General features: G+C 38.4%; 1 protein-coding gene across 1 annotated transcript in view; it reads left to right on the top strand.

Annotated features, from left to right (window-relative positions):
• MEGF10 (multiple EGF like domains 10) overlaps positions 1-19944 on the top strand; it is a 120977-nt gene that overhangs the window by 22365 nt on the left and 78668 nt on the right. The window contains exon 4 of the mRNA XM_080804779.1: positions 16224-16316. Coding sequence (XP_080660905.1) covers positions 16224-16316 — 93 coding nt within the window. The remainder of the gene's footprint in view (positions 1-16223; positions 16317-19944) is intronic.

Genomic DNA, 19944 nt, shown 5'->3' with positions numbered 1-19944 from the left:
TGATGGGAGGATTTTTTAAAAAGATTTATTTATTTGCAAGACATGAGAGAGTGCATGGGGGAAAACAGAAAACATCCCCAGGAACTCTGCACTAAGCAGGGAGACTGATGTGGGGCTTGGTCTCACGACCCTGAGATCATAGCTTGAGCACATGGTGAGAACATTTAAGACCTACTTTTCTTAGCAAGTTTCTTTATATGATACAGTATTACTAACTACAGTTGTCATGCTGTACCTTAGAGCCCCAGAACTTGTTACTACAAATTTGTACCCTTTGGATTGTTTGGGTTTTGCTATTGAATTGTATGAGTTTTTATATATTTTGGATATTGACCCCTTATCAGACACAAGATTTGCAAATACTATCTTTCATATTGTAGGTTGACTTTTCATTTGGCTGATTGTTTCTTTTGCTGTGCAGAAGCATTTTACTTTGATGTAATCCCACTTACTTATTTTTGCTTTCATTGCTTTTGCTTTCGGCGTCCTGTCCAAAAAAAAAAAAAAATCACAGCACTCTTTCCCTATGCTTTCTTCTAGGAGTTTTATGGTTTCAGATTTTATATCTAAGTCTTTAATCCATTCTGAATTAATCTTTGTAAGTAGCATAAGATAGGGGTCCAATGTCATTCTTCTGCATGTAATTTTCTGGTTTCCTTAGCACCATTTATTTAAGACACTCTCCTTCCCCCACCCCCCTGAGTATTCTTGGCTCTCTCATCAAATATTAATTGACCATCTATGCCTTATGGGCTCTCGAATCTGTGGCAATGGTCTATGTCCCAGTACCATACCACTTTGGTTATGATAACTATGTAATACAGGTTGAAATCAGCAAGAATTATGCCTCCAGATTTGTGTTTATTTCTTAAGACTGCGTTGGCTCTTCAGGGGTGGTTGGTGGTTTTAGAAGAATTTTGGGATTGTTGTTTCTATTTCTGTGAAAAATGCTATTAGAATTCCAATGCTATTGGGAAGCTATAGAGAGAGCATTGAATGGGCTTTGGGTACTATGGGCATTTTAACAATATTAATCCTTCCAATCCATGAGCATGACACCTTTCTACTTATTTGTGTCTTCTTAAATTATTTTCATCAAAGTTGCATAGTTTTCAGTGTATAAAAGTTTCAGCTCCTTGGTTAAATTTATTCTTAAGTACTTTATTGTTTTCGATGCTATTGCGAATGGAACTGTTTTTCTTTCTTTCTTTTTCAGATATTTTGCCATTATCATACAGAATTGAAACTGATTCCTCTGTGGCTGGTTTTTTGTATCCTATAACTTTACCGAATTTGTTGATTAGTTCTGTTTTTGGTGAAGTCTTCAGGATTTTTCTTTATATAAGATTATATTATCTACAAACAGAGATAGTTTTGCTTCTTCCTTTCCAATATTGATGCCTTTTTTTCCTCTTCCTTACCTGACTGCTCTAGATGGGACTTCCAGGACTAAGTTGAATAGAAGTGCCCTTGTCTCATTCAAGATCTTAGAGGAAAAGCTTTCACTTTTTACCATTGAGCGTTGTGTTAGCCATGGGCTTGTCATATATGGCCTTTCTTAGGTTGACCTACATTCCTTACATACCCAATTGGTTGAGAGTTTATATCCTGAAAGGCTGCTTTATTTTGGCAAATGCTCTTTCTGCACCTATTGAGATGATCGTTCAACTTACCTTTCATTAGATTAATGTGGTATATCGCTTTTTTTTTAAAGTCAAACCATCTTTGCATCTCAAGAATAAATCCCTTTTGCACAGTGTATGTGATCTTCGTTATGTGCACTTAAATTTGCCTTGGTAATATTTTGCTGAGAATTTTTACTTCTATATTCACCAAGGGTATTGGTTGATAATTTAGTTTTCTTGCAGTGTCCTTATCTGGTTTTGATATCAGGATAACACTGATTTTGTAAAATGAGTTTGGGAGTGTTTTCTTCAAATTTGGAGAAGAGTTTGAGAAAACTGGCATGAATTTGTTTAATGTCTGGTAAATTCACCAGGGCAACCTTTTGGTCCTGGGCTTTTCTTTGTTGGAAAGTTTTGTATCTTCTTACTCTGATCAGTTTGTTAAGATTCACTTCATGAGGGGCCCCTGGGCCCCTGGGTGGCTCAGTGGGTTAAAGCCTCTGCCTTCGGCTCAGGTCATGATCCCAGGGTCCTGGGATCGAGTCCCGCATTGGGCTTTCTGCTCAGCGGGGAGCCTGTTTCCCCCCTCTCTCTGCCTGCCTCTCTGCCTACTTGTGATCTCTATCTGTCAAATAAATGAATAAAATCTTAAAAGAAAAAAAAAGATTCACTTCGTGATTCACTTTTGGTAGGTTTTATGTTTCTAGGAGTTTATCCATTTCTTCTCAGTTCTCCAGTTGGTTGGTCTATAATTGTTCATAGTAGCATCTTGTAATCTTTTTTATTTCAGTGTTACCAATTGAAGCATTCTCCTCTTTCATTTCTAATTTTATTTGGGTCCTCTCTCTTTTTTCCACAGGTAGTCTATCTAAAGATATGTCAATTTTGATAATCTTTTCAAAAAACCAGCACTTAGCTTTGTTAGTCTTTTTTACTGTGTTTCAGTCTCTATTTCTTTTATTTTTGCTCTTTATCACTTCCTTCCTTGTGTTAACTTTGGGCTTAGTTGGTTCCTTTTTGGGTTTTTTTTTGTTTGTTTGTTTGTTTGTTTTTTTCTAGTTCCTTAGTTCTTTGATTTGTAGAGTTAGGTTGTTTTTTGAGATATTCTATTAATGTCTGTGTTTATTACTATGAACTTATCCTTTAGAACACCTTTTGCTATATCCCATAAGTGCTGATATGTTGTGTTTCCTCTTTGGTTTGTTTCAAGACATTTAATTTTTTTTTTAATTTCTTTGACCCATTGGTTGTTCAGAAGTATGGTGTTATATTTCCACATATTTGCGAATTTTCTACTTTTTCTCCTGTTAGTGATTTCTACTTTCAACCCACTAAAGTTGGAAAAGATACTTGATATGATCCCAGTCTTCTTAAATTTGCTAAGACCCTTATCATTTGATATCCTAGAGAATGTTCCATATGCAGTTGGGAAGAACATTATTTTGCTGTCTTGGGACAAATATGTCTTATATGTCTGTTTTAGGTCCATTTGGTCTAAAGTAAAGTTCAAATTCAGCGTTTCCTTATTGATTTTCAGTTGAAAGTAGGATTTTTATATATCTGCTGTTGAAAGTAGGATTTTGAAGTCCTTCTACTATTATTATATTATTGTCTATTTCTTCCCTCATATCTGTTGGCATATAATTAATATATTTAAGTGCTCCTATGTTGGGTGCATATGTATTTACAATTGTATATCCTCTTGATGAACTGACCTCTTTAACATTATATAGTAATCTTCTTTCTCTCTTGTTATCCTTTTGGCTTACAGTCTCTTTTCTCAGATACAAGTATAGGTAGGTAGCCCTATTTTCTTTTGGTTTCCATTTGGCTGGAATATCTTTTTTCATCCCTTCACTTTGAGCCTGTATGTATGCATAAAGCTGAAGTGAGCCTGTTCTGGGCAGCATATGGTTTGATCTTTCTTTTTTTAATAAAATCAGTCATTCTGTGCTTTTGATTGGAGAATTTATCCATTATATTTAGAGTACTTTTCAGTAGGTAAGGACTTAATAATGCTGTCTTCTTGTTTTCTGATTGTTTGGTAGTTGCTTTGTCCTTTTGTCCCTCTCTTTGTCCCTCTGTTGCTGCCTTCCTTTGTGAATTGATGATTTTCCATAGTGGTATCCTTTGATTCTGTTCCCTTTGGGTATCTTCTGTAGGTTTTTGCTTTGTGATTACCATGAGGCTTATATAAAATATATTACAGATATAATAATCTCTTTGTGCCCTCTTGTATTTTTCATTTCATTCATTATGTTTTTCAGAGTCAGAATTTCGACTTGGTTCTTTTCAATTATTTTTTGTTAAACTTCTCATTTGTTTGCATATTGTTTTCCTAATCTTAGTGAATTCTTCTTCTTTTGTTCATGTAGCTATTTGAGCTTCCCTTAACAGATATTTCGAATTCTTTATCTGGTAAATCACAGCTCTCCATGTGTCTTTGAGGTTGGTTATGGAAGATTCCTGTGTTCAATTGGTGGCATCATGTTCCATTGATACTTAATGTTCCTTGAAGTCTTTGTTACTGTTACCTTCACATTTGTAGTACCAGACACCTACTCCAGTCTTTACTAACAGACTTTAGAAGACAATGTGTTCTGTCAGCCCTGCTAGGGATTCTGAGGCTTTCTCAGACCCTCTATTGATGTGTTTGCTTCTCTCTTCTTGCTCCCTCTTGTGGCAGAATTCTTAAACTTGCATGCCTTCTATTCTGGAACACACCAGGCCACGTGCTCTCTTGCTTTCCCAAGGCAGAGCAAAAGCTGGAGCTTACAACAGTCTCTCCTTGGCCCACAGATTTGGGCTGACTTTCTGGATATGTTCACTAGCCAGCTGCCAAAGCTCATGCTTACCACTGTTGAGAGCATACACAGAGAGCTGGACACAGAGTTTGTGTGGGGAGTGGTTTGAGGAACATGGAGTGTTGAAAGTGTTCATGGGCCAGTTAGGAGAATCCACAGGCTGGGCATTCCCAGTGGCTCATGGGTGGCCTTCTTGGTGAACTGTGAAATGCAGATGGTAGGATCCACATTGCTTTAATGCCCTCCAACATTCCTATCTGCTGCTCTCCCAGCCTCTTCCCTCTCCCCAGTCATGTAGGTCACAACTCTATACTCTGGATGTGACAAGAGAGAAATGGGCCTCCCTGACAAAGTTTTACACATTTGGGGGAGCTGCACACTCACTCCCACATTCTCTCTTTCCCTGGCATGAGAAGCACAGAAGGGCCCTTGTGACATTGAGCTGTGCTGTCCTGGGGGAGGGGTGATGAGTAAAATACAACTCTTCCTCTTATCCGCTCCATTGTGTCCACGCTTGCACTTTGGTGTTTTTTTGCTTCAGTGATGTGCTAGAGCTTCTCTCCTGGAAACCTGGTCTCCCACAAAGGCTGTCTCATCCACGGGTGATTGTTGAAGAGAGTGTTCTTCAGGGGCTTCTGGACCATGGCCAAGATGGACTGGAGACAGTTCATGGGCCACCGCAGGGTCCACAGCTGGGGCTGAGGTCTGTATGTCTACTCCCTGATGCATGGGTGGGCAAGACACCTGGGTCTTTTGGAGTATGGCACTGAATCCCACAGCTCCCATAAAGGTGCTTTTTATGTCCCTGGGGGAGATGCTGAATTGCTTTTGAGGGAGAGTACAATCTTAATATCTGTTTTAACAACTCAAGAAGGGGAAATACTTGGTTGAATCATGAGAGGATATGGCAGACCTTCTACCCTTCACCATGATATAGAAGATGTACTTATTTCCTGGCTTCCCCATCGGAGCCAGCATTGGTGGGGCCTCTCCTCCAGGCTTTGAAGATTATTAACACAGACATTTCATGGCCAACAATTGTTCACCAAAAATAAAGTCATCAGTGAGTATGCCTATGAAGTTGATCTTGATATTAAATTCAAAATATCTATATAAATGATAGATTTGATTCGAGGGCAAAAACAAAAACTAAGAAAAAAGGACAGTTATGTTAAAAATGCCATCTGTTAAAGAACTTAAAAGCTGTTTATTCTGAACACTTTTAGGACCATCACTGCTGTTTTCTTAAAGCAGGTCAGGAGTCTGTGCCAGAGGGGGCAGACCCACAGGCTGGATGACCTGATGTATAATCATATTTGATTTGGTCCACAGAGTGTTTTACATTTTTTTTTTGATTTAACATGAAACTTGAGACTGTCCTCTTCCATGGAAAAAACAGGCAATTGGTAACATTGGCTTGATATTATTATGTGGCAGGAGACTAGAGCCATTGAAGAGGAGCTGCCCCTTTTATTATTGCCCTTTTATTATTTTTAATTGAGATATAACTGACATATAACATTATATTAGTTTCAGGTGTACAACACCATCATTCAATATATATATGTTGCAAAATGATCCCCACAGTAAGTCTAGTTAACATCCATCGCCACACATAGGGACAAAATATTTTTTTTTTTCTTGTGATGAGAATGTCTAAGATTTACTCTTAGCAACCTTCAGACATACAATACAATATTATTAGTAGAGTCACCGTGCTGTCACTTATTTTATAATAGGAAGTTTGTTCCTTTTGACCTCCTGGAGCTGTTCCTTTTACGTGAACAATTGTTCTCTCAATATTTTCAGTCCTTACTTGACCTGCTTACTCTCCTCATTGATCCCACATGACTTCTGGAGGCATTTGAGTTCATGTTCCCTGGTTTTCATGGGACATTCTAGTAGCAAAGGTCCTGCTGCCAGTTTTTTCTCGGACCCTTGATCCTCCTCTCTTTGAACAAGTTCTACCATTTATTTTGTATATTTGGCTTAAGTCTTCGATCCTGAAATGCAAATATGTCCCTGACAAGGAGATAACCTTTGTTGTTATTATTAGTCACCGACCCTTGGCTATGAGGACTCCATTTATTGCCAGGCTAGTGGAGACAAGGCTGTAGAAAGAACATGAGGGACCAGAGTCTAAAAGGAAGTGTCCAGGGACTGCCACCAAGGAGAAAGGAGGAGTGAGAACACTGAATTGGAAAAGCAGCTACCATAACTCTGACACCCATTGCCCTCTTAACTGCCTTGAGCTGGCCTTTATTACAAACGTGTGATTCAGATGTATTGGCTAACCGGAAGCAAAGTGTCTGGAACCAAGTGACACTGAGATGAAATAGGGCGGACTAGGGGAAATGCCATGTGGCAGAAAACATGCTGTGGGAAAGAGTATTTGTGCAAAAATTCCGTGGCTCCATGGAGAGTGGTCAAAGCAAGAGGAATGCCTTTCTAAAAACTGAGGAGCCTGGTATGGCACTTCCTGTAGAATCATCCCGCTTTCCCCACAGACATCCACATGACAGGACCAGGAGGAAAATGATAGATCACAAATGAAGGTGCTCTTCTTCTGGTTTCTTCTCTAAACTGTATGCTGATGATTTTGAAATCCTTCTCATATTGAAGTAGGTTGGAGTTTGTCTCATCAGACTGGTTGTAGGCTGAGTTGTGGTAAATTCATGCTTAGGAAAATTAGAGTTTATTCCAATGCTTATTAACTTCTTGAAAGTATGATCCATTAGGATCCTGTTACTTATGTGACTTAAATCTGATTTAATCTAAAGAGACAATGGGAGGTCGTGGCCAAAATAGATAATGCCTGTGTATGTGTGGAATTGAGCTAAAAACTCTTTCCATTTTCAAACAAATGAATAGGATTATGTACTCCACAGATGGCGTTTCAGTCCCTTGTGTGGGATTCATTACAGTAGTCTATTTCAACACAAATGTTTTTTTCCTCCTGTAGAAGTTATTCACATGGTAGAGGATAAGTTTGTACAATATTACATTGTGAGTTTTTAGTATAAGAAGTTCCCCCAAATAATTATTTCTTGGGAGCTTCTAAGCCAATACCTTCATAAGCATTCACAGAGCCCAGCCATCAGTGACCATAGATTCTTCCAGAAATTGCCAAGTGTGTACACTATTTTAGTGTTCCTTCAGGTTTTTTAAAACCTGCCCGCTTGTAGAGAGGTCTTTCTCTCCTACTTTGGTAGTTCTCCTCACACTTTAGTTCTGTTTTGTAGTTGTCTTTAACAGCTTTACCGAGGTAAAATTGACAGAAAATAACTACAAATTAAAGTGTATATGTGGTAGATATTGGCACGCATTTCATGTCTACAACTGCGAAACCACCCATCTCAGTCCTGATAGTGAACATATGTATCACACACAAACATTTCCTCATGTGCCTTTATAGTTCCTTCCATCCACTTTGACTGTCCCCCACTTCCTCAGGTACCCACTGATCTACTTTCTGTCACTCTAGATTAGTCTGTTTTTTCTAGGGATTTATATAAATAGAATCATACAGTATGTTATGTTCTGTTTTATGTCTGGCTTCTCGCATTCAGTGTAATCATATTGGTGCTGATCCAAATGGTCGTGTGTCTCATTAGTTCATTCCTTTTTATTGCTGAGTAGTATTCTACCGTATGGACCTATCACCATTTATTTATCCTTCCATGTGTTTACGGACCATTTTGGGCAATCACAAAGAACACAAGTTCTTGGTATGGATGGACATAGACCTTTATTTCTCTTGTCTCAAGTCTGGGAGCAGAGTGGGTGCATCATTTTGTTCTTATACACAAGTGTTCGGAGATGCTTTATTTGTAATTGCCAAACACTGCAAATAATCCAAACATTCATATAAACATTTTAAGGAAATTTCCAACTTTTCCAGAGTGGTTGTCCATTGTACTTTCTCACTAACAATGTAGGAGACTTGCAGTTCCTCCACCTCTGTGCCGTCTATGAACACAGCCCTGTTAATTTCAGTTGTTTGAATAGCTGTGCAGTATTATCTTGTCATTTTAATTTGCACTGTTCTGGTGAGTGATGATAATGTGCATCTTTTCATGATCTTATTTGCCATTAATACATCTTCTGGAATTAAGTGTTCAAATCTTTTGCCTATTTATTTATTTGTAATTGCACTGATTATTTTCTTAGTACTCCTTATGTATTCCGGATACAAGCTCTTTATCCGACAATAGTTTTTTAAAAACTTAGTTTCATTCTATGACTTATCTTTTCATTCTCATAATTTTTTTTGAAGAGCAAAAATTTTAATTTTGTTGGACAAATTCACTAATCTGTTCTTTTGCAAATTGTGTTTTTGGTGTTATATCTAAGAAACCTTTGCACAGCTCATGGTCCCAAAAGTTTATTCCTCTGTTTTCTTCTACAGGTTTTATACTTTTAGGTCTATGATTCAGTTTGAGTTAATTTTTGTATATGCTGCGCAATTTCCCACATTTATTTATTTGTCTGTGGATATTCAGTCTTTCCAGTGTTGTTTCTTTTTCACTGAGGCCTTTCTACAGGCCTTTTTACAGACTTTGTGCCTCTGTAAAAATATAATTGTTCATACATGTGTAAATTAATTTCTGGACTCTCTTTTCCATTCCACTGATCTGTTTGTCTATCTTTACACCAACATCTTTAGATCAAGTAGTATTGTATTTCTTTTCAAAGTTGTTTTGGCCACTGTAGGCACTTTGTATTAACATATAAATTTTAAACCAGCTTGTCAATATTTACAAGAAATACTGCTAGGGTTTTTACTGTGTTGAATCTGTAGATCTATTTGGAAGAGAATTGATATCTTAAAAAATATTGAATCATCTGGCTTATAAACAAGGGGTACCTCTGGAGAGAATATGTATGTTCTGCTGCTGTTGTGTGGAGTGAGTTCTGTAAATGTTAAATAGGTCAAATTGATTGATGGTTTTGTTAAATTCTTTACTTTCAGAAGTGTTATTAATTCTTAGTGTATATGTGTCTCACATTTTTGGTCAGACTCACCCTTTTTTTGGTGCTATTGTAAGTGTTTTTTAAAATTTCAATGTCCGCTTGTCTATTGCTAGCTAATATATAGACATATATTTTTGTACATTTTTTTATCTGTAACTTTGTTAAACTCTTATTATTTTTACTAACTTTTTTGTAGATTCCATCAGATATTCTACATACATAGACATATTTACATAATCTATAAATAAAGGTAGTTTTGCCTCTTTTATTTCTTTTTTATTGTGTTATTATACTTGCTAGAGTCTCTACTGTAATGTTGAATAGATATTGTAAGAGCTGACTTCTTTGTCTTCTTCTTAATCTTATGTGTTTGGGGGGGGCACTCGTTCTTTTACCATTATTTTATTGTATTAGTAGTAGATTTTTCATATTTGTCTTTTATCAGGTTGAGAAAGCTCCTTTTTTGTTCCCAGTTCGCAGAAAATTTTTATCAGAAATGGATATTGGGTTTTGCCAAATGCTTTTTCAGCTTTTTTTGAGATAATCATTTTCTGCTCTCTTATTTTTATTTTTACTTTTTTAATTGAAGAACTGACTCACCTGACATATCTCCCAAAAGGGCAGTTTTAGTTAGGAATCCTGTTTGGCTACAATAAATGGATACCTAAAAAATAGAGACATGTACATATTAAGGGTTTATTGTCTTGATGTAATGAGAATCTGAAAGTAATTGACTCGTGGCATGCATTCATCCATACAAGGAATACAGAGCAAAGGGTTCCATGATCCTCTGGGCCCTTCCTTCAAGATCATGATGGTATTTGCAGATTCAGCCATTTTGTCCACATCCTGGGCATCGGAATGGAGAAAAAGAAGAGGAATGACACTTACTAATTAAGTCTGTCCCCTATACTGTCTTCCGCAACCTGGATGCTTCAATCCAGAAAGAGGCTGGGAAATGTAGTTTATTGCTGGTGACATCATTGTCCCTGGTGAAAGTCGGACGGAAGGAAGAACAAGACATTAGGTATACAATTCGTGATGTTTGCCAAAGACACTACTAGTAGGCACTCATTGTACTTGTCCTTAAGAGCCATGGAAGCCCTATTAGGAATGGAGGGAAAAGGAATTTTTTTTAAAATTACGTTTATTAAAGGCAGATTTCTGGGCTCCCCATGTTCTCTTACTTTCCATGACTCATCAGCCATCTCTGCAGGTCATTTGTGGACCACTGGTGTCTGTGGGGCAAGAGACCTGATCCCAAGCAGTGGGGTTTTGCAACTTTGGGAATGGATGGAAGGAGAAGGGAATTATGAAACAGCTGTTGTTAGCCATTCTTTCCTGCAGCTATAATACAAACATGTCCACTTCCTCCTTTAAGATGTTCTTTAAGGAGAACCTCCTTGATCTCACTTCAGTTGCAATTAACTGCTCTTTCCTGCAGCCTTCGTAGTACTTTTTTTTTTTGACAGCTTTATTGAGATATAATTCTCATACCTTATACTTTGTCTACTTAAAGTATACAATTTGGTGGTTCTTAGTACATTCACGGAGTTGTGCAACCATCACACAATCCATTTTAGAACATTTTCATCCCCTCGGAAAAACCCTGTGACCATTAACCACATTCACACCTAATCCCTCCCCATCCTAGATGACTAATGTACTATCTGTCTTTATGGATTTACCTTTTGGACATTTCATGTAAATGGAATCATTGAATATGCTCTCACAGTATTTTGCTCATACCCCTGCATTCTACTCTGGGTCCGTTGAGTTTGAGGCACTTGTATTTGACTTCCTCTGCAGAGCGAGAGTTCCTGGTCTGCTGTCTCTGTATCCAGAGTAGTGCCTACAGTGTGCCGGTAACATCAGTAAACATTAAACTGAAAGAAAGAGAATTCCCTTCCCCTTTCTAAACAAACACAGTGGGGTAGGTTACAATGTAATGTTTAGATATAGGAAAACAAGATTATTCCTGTCTGCACCTGAACACTGTAATAGCAATTAGAGTTTTGTAATGACTATATAGTTGGCCTCAAACAAAAGTATGGTGTGGATAAAGTTTACCTTAGAAGTCTACTCTCCTTGTTGTAATCTTCTAAGTTACAACTCCTAGCCATCTAGTTCAGCTGCCCCAGTAGGGGGTCCAGCATTACCTCTACCATCCTTTCCACCCCTGCCCCCCACCTCTCTTAAGACCCATCATAAGCTTTGGTCTACTGCGAGTCAGGTACTAAAATTTAATCCTTCTTTTGCCTCTAACACCAGCTATGAATGTTGGGGAAACCATCCCATATTCCTACCCTCGGTTTCTTTGAAAAAAATACGGTGATTATGTTCAGAAAAAGGCACCTTTACCTCTAAAAATGTATGTTCCTCTATAGCAACTCAGAATAAAGAGTGAAAACAAGATTTGTGACTTATGATATTCATTTATAATATCAGAAAGAAAAGAATTTCTGAGGTAAGTTTAGCTGGAAGGTTTGTGTTTCCACCAGTTATTTTTAAGACATACTTGGATCATGGAAACATTTTTCAGATTAAATGAACTGATGACATTATGTCCATTAGAACAACAGTAACTATTGTATTAGGAGATATAATTGGTTTATAAAGGAATCTTTAGTCTGCCCACTTTTTTTTCCATACCCTAGGTGTAAATCCAAAGTGAAATGTATGTGGCAGAAGAGAAAACCATTGAGTATAGTTTAGTGGCTCTTGGTATTAAAGCCAAGTATTTACAAGTGAAAGGAATGAGGTCCATGGCACTAGTAATGGGATTTAAATGGATTTAGGAACTAAGGCTGAAATAGGAGCCTAATTAGAGAAGATCCTAGGGTCATCATGTCAGTCCTCACCTGTCCGTCAGGCAGACAGGCTGTCCACAGATTTCACTTCAAAGATGGGGCATGTTCTTCTCATCAGTGTTTCCCGCCTGCCAGTTCTTGAGCGAGAAGATGCCTTGGCTGCCGTTCACAAGTCATGTGTCTCCAGCAGTGCATTTAGTGGGGGTGCGAGATTCAGCTTACATGTGGTCCCAAAAAAAGACAACCCGAAACTCGGAATATGAAACGTGATGATTTTCTTAAAGGGAGGTGTGAAAAATAAATCATATTGGATAGGTCATTTTTGCTAGCATTTTCCTGATTATAACTGCCCTTTTAAAAATAAGAAGAAAGGACCTCAATAGGGAATAAAGTGACTGTTTTCCATTGATGCAAGAGCCACACTTACGATGGATCTTTTGTTCCTATTCTTTTTTTTTTTTTGTAACTATTCTTGAAATCTAAGTGATAAGTGATTAAACATTTGTTAAGAGGGACCGCTGTTCCTTTTCTCTTTCTAGTTCACTTTGGGATTTTTTACAGGAAAAATCGATTTCTTTATCTTACTTTGGTTTCTCACACGGAGTTTGTTAGTTAGGAAGCTTGGACCCTGGAGTAGGTGGCATCTGAAGCTAAATGAGGAAAGATGAGACTAGAGTAGGCATCGAGGTCTACTGATGTCCTTGGGGGAGGGTCTGTGTTTGTCCATACATATACCATAGTGAGTGTTCCTGCAATTTGGCCAGCTGAGATATTTGAGGCCATAGAGTTTTATGGCTTATTCTCTTTTCTTCTGATGTCTCCCTTTGCTCCTGCTGGTCTAGCTGTTGCTTGGTGAAGGCTATTGCTAGATGTGGGAGTCCAAGCTGGTAGGATAAGGAAGGACATGGAGCACACATGGCCCTTGTGTGAGAGTCTAATGTTGTGGGAAGATTCTGCAGTATGGCTGTAGAATTTGTATTCTTTCTCTTTGGAATCTATACCAACAATATCCCCCATCACTTAGTTAATTACTTGACTTGAGGCTTCAATGCTCAGAGGCAATTCCATTGGCTTTAGCTTTAATTAAGAAAAAAAATCGTTAGGAGAGCAGAGTCTCCCTTCCAGTTTCTCATTAATTTACAGATGAATTTGTTTGGTGCTAACTATCTATTGACAGTTTGCCCCAGACTTTGGCTCAATGTTAGTTTGAGGCTTCTATAAAAGTAATCTGGATTTTTAAATTACCGTCACGGGATTTTTGTTTTATTTATTTTAATTGACTGGACTTCTCGGTGTTCATTTCATAAAACACAAAATTTGTCCCATCAGCAATCAAACATGAGAGCATTTGTATGATGACCCAGCAATCTCAAAAATTTGAAATTTGAGGAGATGGGTGACACTTTTTTCTTCAACTACCATATGCAATTTCTGTGCTTTCTTTTAAATGCACAGTATCAGACAAAACTTCTTTCATAGTATCGACTCTTAAAAACTTCTCGAGATATGTGAACAGAGTTTTACATAGTTTTAGTGTCTTAAATGAGGAGAAAATGGTTAATTTGGGTCTGAAGACTGATGTTTGCAATTATGTTGCAAATAGATGTCATGTGTACATGAGACAAGTGAGACAAAGCACTTTCATATTTACATATCACAGTGGACACCAATGTTCTTGGTAAGGCGGGAGTGTCCTGGGGTGCGCATGCTACCATAGAACATAGTGTGGTCCAGAATATGCCCTCTGCACGATCAGACCTGAGCTTTTTGTGGCATTTAGTTGACTCTTCCATGCTCCATTTATGGTAGTTTGCTGGCTTATATGTGCATAGCTACACTTTAAGGAACAGTACGGAGCTATGACCTTACAAATGAATGGCACATCTACAGTGTCAAACACTTGCATGGAGATGGTAGGAGGTAGTGGATCCTGAGGTTGGCACGTATTGATTTAACCTGGAAGCATGAGTCAGGCTTTACAAAGCCACTGTGTTCATATGTTACAGGCTGATCTTGCTTTTAATTACAACCCAATGTATGATTGTCTGAATCAAGTACTGGGGAGTTGCTAAGCATCTCCTTGGAATGCTAGTATCCATAACCTCTACTGTGGCCCAAGGTCCCAAGTTCACTTGGCCTGGCATCCCTCACCAAATGGCCTGGGGGCTAAATAATTATTCTGGTGAAGGAAGTGAGCCTTTAGTTCCCTTAAGTTTATGGTCACTTTATTCCTTTGTGGGGTCCTCTACCTGATGGTTTGTTGTAATAATTCTGTACATTTCATTAGAGTATTCCCAGTTAATTCTTGGAGTAAAGTCTTAACACCTTAGTTTGGTTTTAAACTCTGTATCTTTCCAAAGCTATTGCTCCCAACATTGCACCCAAGCAGATCTTCTCATTCCACTTTGACTTCTTTCTACCCCTTCTTTGTGCTTTCTTTTCATCTAAAATGCCTTCCCTTATATCTCTTCATATCTATTTTTTTAAGATTTTATTTATTTATTTGACAGAGAGAGATCACAAGTAGGCAGAGAGGCAGGCAGAGAGAGAGAGGAGGAAGCAGTCTCCCTGCCAAGCAGAGAGCTCGATGCGGGACTCGATCTCAGGACCCCGAGATCATGACCTGAGCTGAAGGCAGAGGCTTAACCCACTGAGCCACCCAGGCACCCTCTTCATATCTAATATTTTTGGTAAAGACCTTAGAAGTGGTTATTGTTTTTGGTCCAGGAAATATGTAATATATAAAATACACACACAAATATGTACATACATGCAAATATGTACATAAAATATATATCATGGTATATATATTATATATACATATAGATACACAATATAAACTATATTCATACAACACTGCCTAAATCACATAAAAGAATATTCAACATCAGGGGAAGATTTTTACCATTATGTTGAGTGGAAAGGAAAATTGAAAAATATTGTGATTCTCTTTTTGCCTTGAGGAGAGAAATATATAGGGAAAATTTCCTGAAAGGATCTAGGTAACAGAAATGTTGAGTTGATGGAACCAGAAAAATGTTTATTTTGTTTTGTGGAATTTCACGTGTAGACAGTAAATCTGTTTAACTTTTGTAATAAGACACACATTAGTAAAACTTATCTGTGAAGCATAGGGTACCTTATCCCATCCTTACATAAAATTTTGGAACAGCTGAACTCCCAACTATGCCTTGTGGCTCTCCCAATTACTCTTAGATCCGGGTACTTAAAAGAATGTGTCCTCAAAGTGAGTGGTGCTGACACTGAAGGCAGTGCTAACATTCAGCTCGGTGTGTATCTGATGCTGCTTTCTCTGGGGCTCTGGACCTTTGCTTTAGACATCCTCAGACAACCCATCTGCTCACGTTTGCAGTGATAAACCTGACTCCCGTGGGGTGGGTCACACCTGACATGTTCACTAATGAAAGAGAAGTTGAGATTGACTACTTCCTAAAGACGTCGGTGACATTTTTTGAATATCTTTGTGAATAGAAAAAGGGTGTCTAGTTCTGCTGTGTCATAGTTGTGAGTGACATGTGCTTAGAGAAATTCGACTCTTGTTTCCAGTGAAGGTGTCGTGTGAGGAGAAGACCCCTCCATTGACTCTGCCTCTCAGGTCTTCATATCTTGCTTTGGGGTTTGTTGCTACATCCACATATGCTTCTCCTGAAGCAAAAAGGGTATACTGGGTAATCATGGATAATTTTTTTAAAATGTGGGCTAGGCCATTTTCCTTGAAACTTCTTTCCTAATTTGGCATGACGTCGAATTTAGATAGTAGAAATGAAGGAATTTTTTTGGTGATCTCAAAATAAGAAGGGGAATTGTTTGGTCGCACAGCAGACTAGGAGAGGGCCAAGGAATGGATTGAAGGAAATTATCAAGCATGCATGTTGTTTTTAAGTGATACTTGAGACTGGGATGTGAAACAGCTGTGTTGTTGGTTTTTCTTTTTTTTTTTTTTTTTCTTGTGCCAACTTTCCTTATTTGATTGATTTTCTCTCTGACAGCCCACTGTGCTGATAAATGTGTCCACGGTCGCTGCATTGCTCCAAACACCTGTCAGTGTGAGCCTGGCTGGGGTGGGACCAACTGCTCCAGTGGTAAGTTTCCACCTGCTCTTGTCTGTCTTGGCGTGTTTTTGCTGTATGAGCTCCCTTGTCTGCCGATTATCCTGAACCACTGGTTTCCCTCTTGTTCCCTGTACAGAATATGGTTGTGGGTTCCCAGCCCAGCTCAGGAATACAGTTTCTATTAAATCAGTATGTGTTATACTGATATAACAGTATATGTTGTTAATTGAGGATAAAGAAAAGTACTTGGAAAGAAGGAGATTTTAATAATCTGATGCTGATACATCTGTAAATATGAATATGTTTTCCAGAGTAGGGTCCAGATTTGAGGTTTTTAGTTCAGTAAAGCAGTTTTGTGGTTACATAACTATTCTATCCTAACTGCTATGTTTATATGTTGATTTATCTAGCATTCTTCCTTGATGATTAAAATGTATCACCTCTTGGCTTTAGGTCAGAAGTAAAATTGATATGGTCAATGCTTAGTATATTTATTTCCCTCTGAATTCTGAGATGCAAATAATGAAAACATGGAGGACAAATACTGGTAATAACTGAAATTCATGAACATTTTGATATTAAATCAAGTTGTAATGTGGTATATAATTTGTATATATATGGTATATAATTAAAATTCTAACATAATATTTTGGACTGTAAACAGTTTGCACTTAAAACCTCATATTCTTTATTAAGAGGATTAAGCAGTGGAATGTCATGTAATACAGTTGCTTTTCTGAATTTCACAGTTAAAACTTTAGTTTTCTGCCTAACTCGTTGCTGCGCATGTAATTGTGGATACTTCCTGTTTCTTCGTACTGCTTTTTGCTTTGAAAAATGTGAGGGGGAGTCCGAGTGCAACTGAATTTTAATGCATGAAATGTTACATTGAGAGAAAGGAAATCAGCAGGATCTCATGACAACACAAATTCATCCCCATTTCTACTGCACGGTTTTCCACAACTAGTCCAAGGGGATTTCAAGCCGACTAGATAAACCGGCTTTAAGAATTTTTTCTTGCTTATATTTGGAACCAGGTAGATTACTGTATATCTTGTGAGAACTGCTTGTTTTAGGCTTGTGATCTCTTGGCTGTCCCCAAAACAGCATCTCCAGGGGTAGTCCTTGTGCTGCCTGTGCACAGAACGTTCTGTGTGAAAGAGCCTTTTTATTGTGTCTTAAACAGGGAGTGTGTGTGTGTGTGTGTGTGTGTGTGTGTGTGTGTGTGTCTTTCTGCCCCTGAAAGGCTTCCAATTCCAATGGATAACTGTCTTGCGGGGTTTTGTTTTGCTTCTGCTGGAGATCAGGAGGAGAGTGGGCATTTTGTTCACAGGCTGTGGAGGCAAAATGTTTGGGATGTGGGATTTGGCTCACAGCCATTTTTCTGGCCGGCTGACCTCAAATGCAATGTCGCTTTCATTAACTTTTCCAGCTTAAAAATCAGTTGTGCCTACACATTTTGAAGAAAAATAACATTATTCTAAAAACTAGCAGGAATGAAAGGAGTGGATGTATTCTTCATTTGAGAAGTGAGTTTTGTTCCTAATGTCAGGGCACGTAAGCTGTGGGATAGAATGGTTGTAGCTGCATTCAGAGTTCGTGTCCTAAGGAGCCCACAGCCGTCTCCAGCTGAGGAATCAGACTGCTGACTGCTTATGTGCAGAAAACAAAATGCTACATGAATTTCAGGCTGTCCAGAACTGATTCAGGCCTTCTAGAAAACAAACTGTTGCTTTCTTTTGGAGTTTGGGCTTTCTAGAAAATAACTTGTTGCTTGCTTTTAGAGTTTACTGATTTTTGAATGAAGCCTCTAGAATTCTGAAGACACGTGTTCTTTCCATCCTAGAATACGGTACTGATGCAGTGTTTAATCTCTTCTTTACAACTTTGGGCTCTGTAATGACCCAAAGCGTAAGTAAACACAGGCTGATAACTGAGGTCTTTCAAGATGCTCTGAGAAAAACATTTCTGACACTTTGTTCAAACACCTAAGCAAATGCTCTTCTGAGCTGGAGCACTGGATATGGTTACCTGGGCTTTGTCTGCAGCGGTTCCTCTAATACAACTTATTAGAAGGTATGTCATTTAATTACTCTAAGCCAAGTAGTTCTTGAAACAAAAAGCATACTTGAATAATCTACTAGGTAGCACAGTTTAATGACCTAATTTCGGGGCACCTGGACGGCTCAGTCAGTCAAGCATCTGATTCTTGATTTCGACTCAGGTCCTGGGATCGAGCCCCATCGGATTCTGTGCTCAGCCGGGAGTCTGCTTGAAATTCTCTCTCCCTGTCCCTCTGCCCCTCCCCCCACTCATGCAAGCACACGGGCTCTCTCTCTCTCTCTTTAAAATAAATCTTTAAAAAAAAAAATAAATGACCTCATTTTCAAGGATTCCTTTTCTCTATTCCCTCCTTCTCTGATTATGGTTGTGAAGATGTTGGATGCTGTTTTTTAGGTCTGTAGAATGATTGCCTTGATAATCAGACTAGGTACTTGCATCAGTCAGGGTCCCATCAGGAGAGAGAAACCACAATAAATTTTCTTCAATCAAACGTTTTATTTTGGAACAATTTTAAATTTATAGAAAAGTTGCAAAGATAGCAGAGAGTTATCCTATACCTGCATCCAGTTTTCCCCTTGTTAACACCTTACCATTAGTTTGTCAAATTGAGAAACCGATATTAGTACACTACTATTAATTAAACTTCAGACCTTGGATTTCATTGTTTTTTCCATGAATGTCCCTTATCTTTTCCAGGATCCAATCCAGGGCACCATGTTGCATTTCATTGTCATGTTTGCCCAGTCTCCTATGGTCTATGACAATTTCCATCTTTGGCTTTTCCTGATCTTGACAATCTTGAGGAGTGCTGGCCAAGTATCCTGTTGAATGTCCCCTGATCTCTGTTTGTCTAGTGTTTTTTCTCATCATTAGACTAGGGTTATGGGTTTTGAAAAGAATACTATCGAGCTGAAATACTCTGTTCTTCTCATCGTATCGGGGTATCATAATGTTCATGTGACATCACTGATGATGTCATCACTTGGTTAATCTTCATCATTAGCTGATGCATAGTGTACAACATGTTTTGCCACAAAAGTTACTGTTTTCCCTTTTCCTAGTCTATGCTTTGGAAGCAAGTCTAGGTCTAGCCTACCCTCAAGGGTGAAGGGCAGGAATTATGTTCATGTCTTTGAGGGGGAGTCCTTACATATGTTATTTGGAATTCTTCTGTAAGGAAGAATCATCTTACTCCCATTTATTCAACCTTTGTATCAGTATGGACTCAGAGATATTTATATGAAATTTTGGGTTATAGGCCAATATATGTGATTTTGTTCTTCAGATTGTTTCTGCCTTGGAGATTGGGAGTTATTTCAGGTCACCCCTGTGTCCTTTTGATGTGCCCCCATCCTTTCTTGGTCTGTTTTTTGTTTGTTTTGTTTAGTGAGCGCTTCCTTCCTTACTGGTACTATAGGATACTCCAAGGCCATGGTGTGTTTTTCTGCCTCAGCCTTAGACTTCCATTGGAGAATGGCATTTAGAAAGGAGAATCTTGCCAGGTATGCTCATTGCTCCTGGGATGCACAGTAACTTGGACAGGGGAAGTTGATGAACAGTTATTAACTGTACCAGGGGACTGGAGTAATGAAGA

The sequence above is a fragment of the Martes martes genome (assembly GCF_963455335.1).
Source record: "Martes martes genome assembly, chromosome: 5".
NCBI classification, from domain to species: Eukaryota; Metazoa; Chordata; class Mammalia; order Carnivora; family Mustelidae; genus Martes; species Martes martes.
This window is presented reverse-complemented; position numbering and strand designations above follow the sequence as displayed.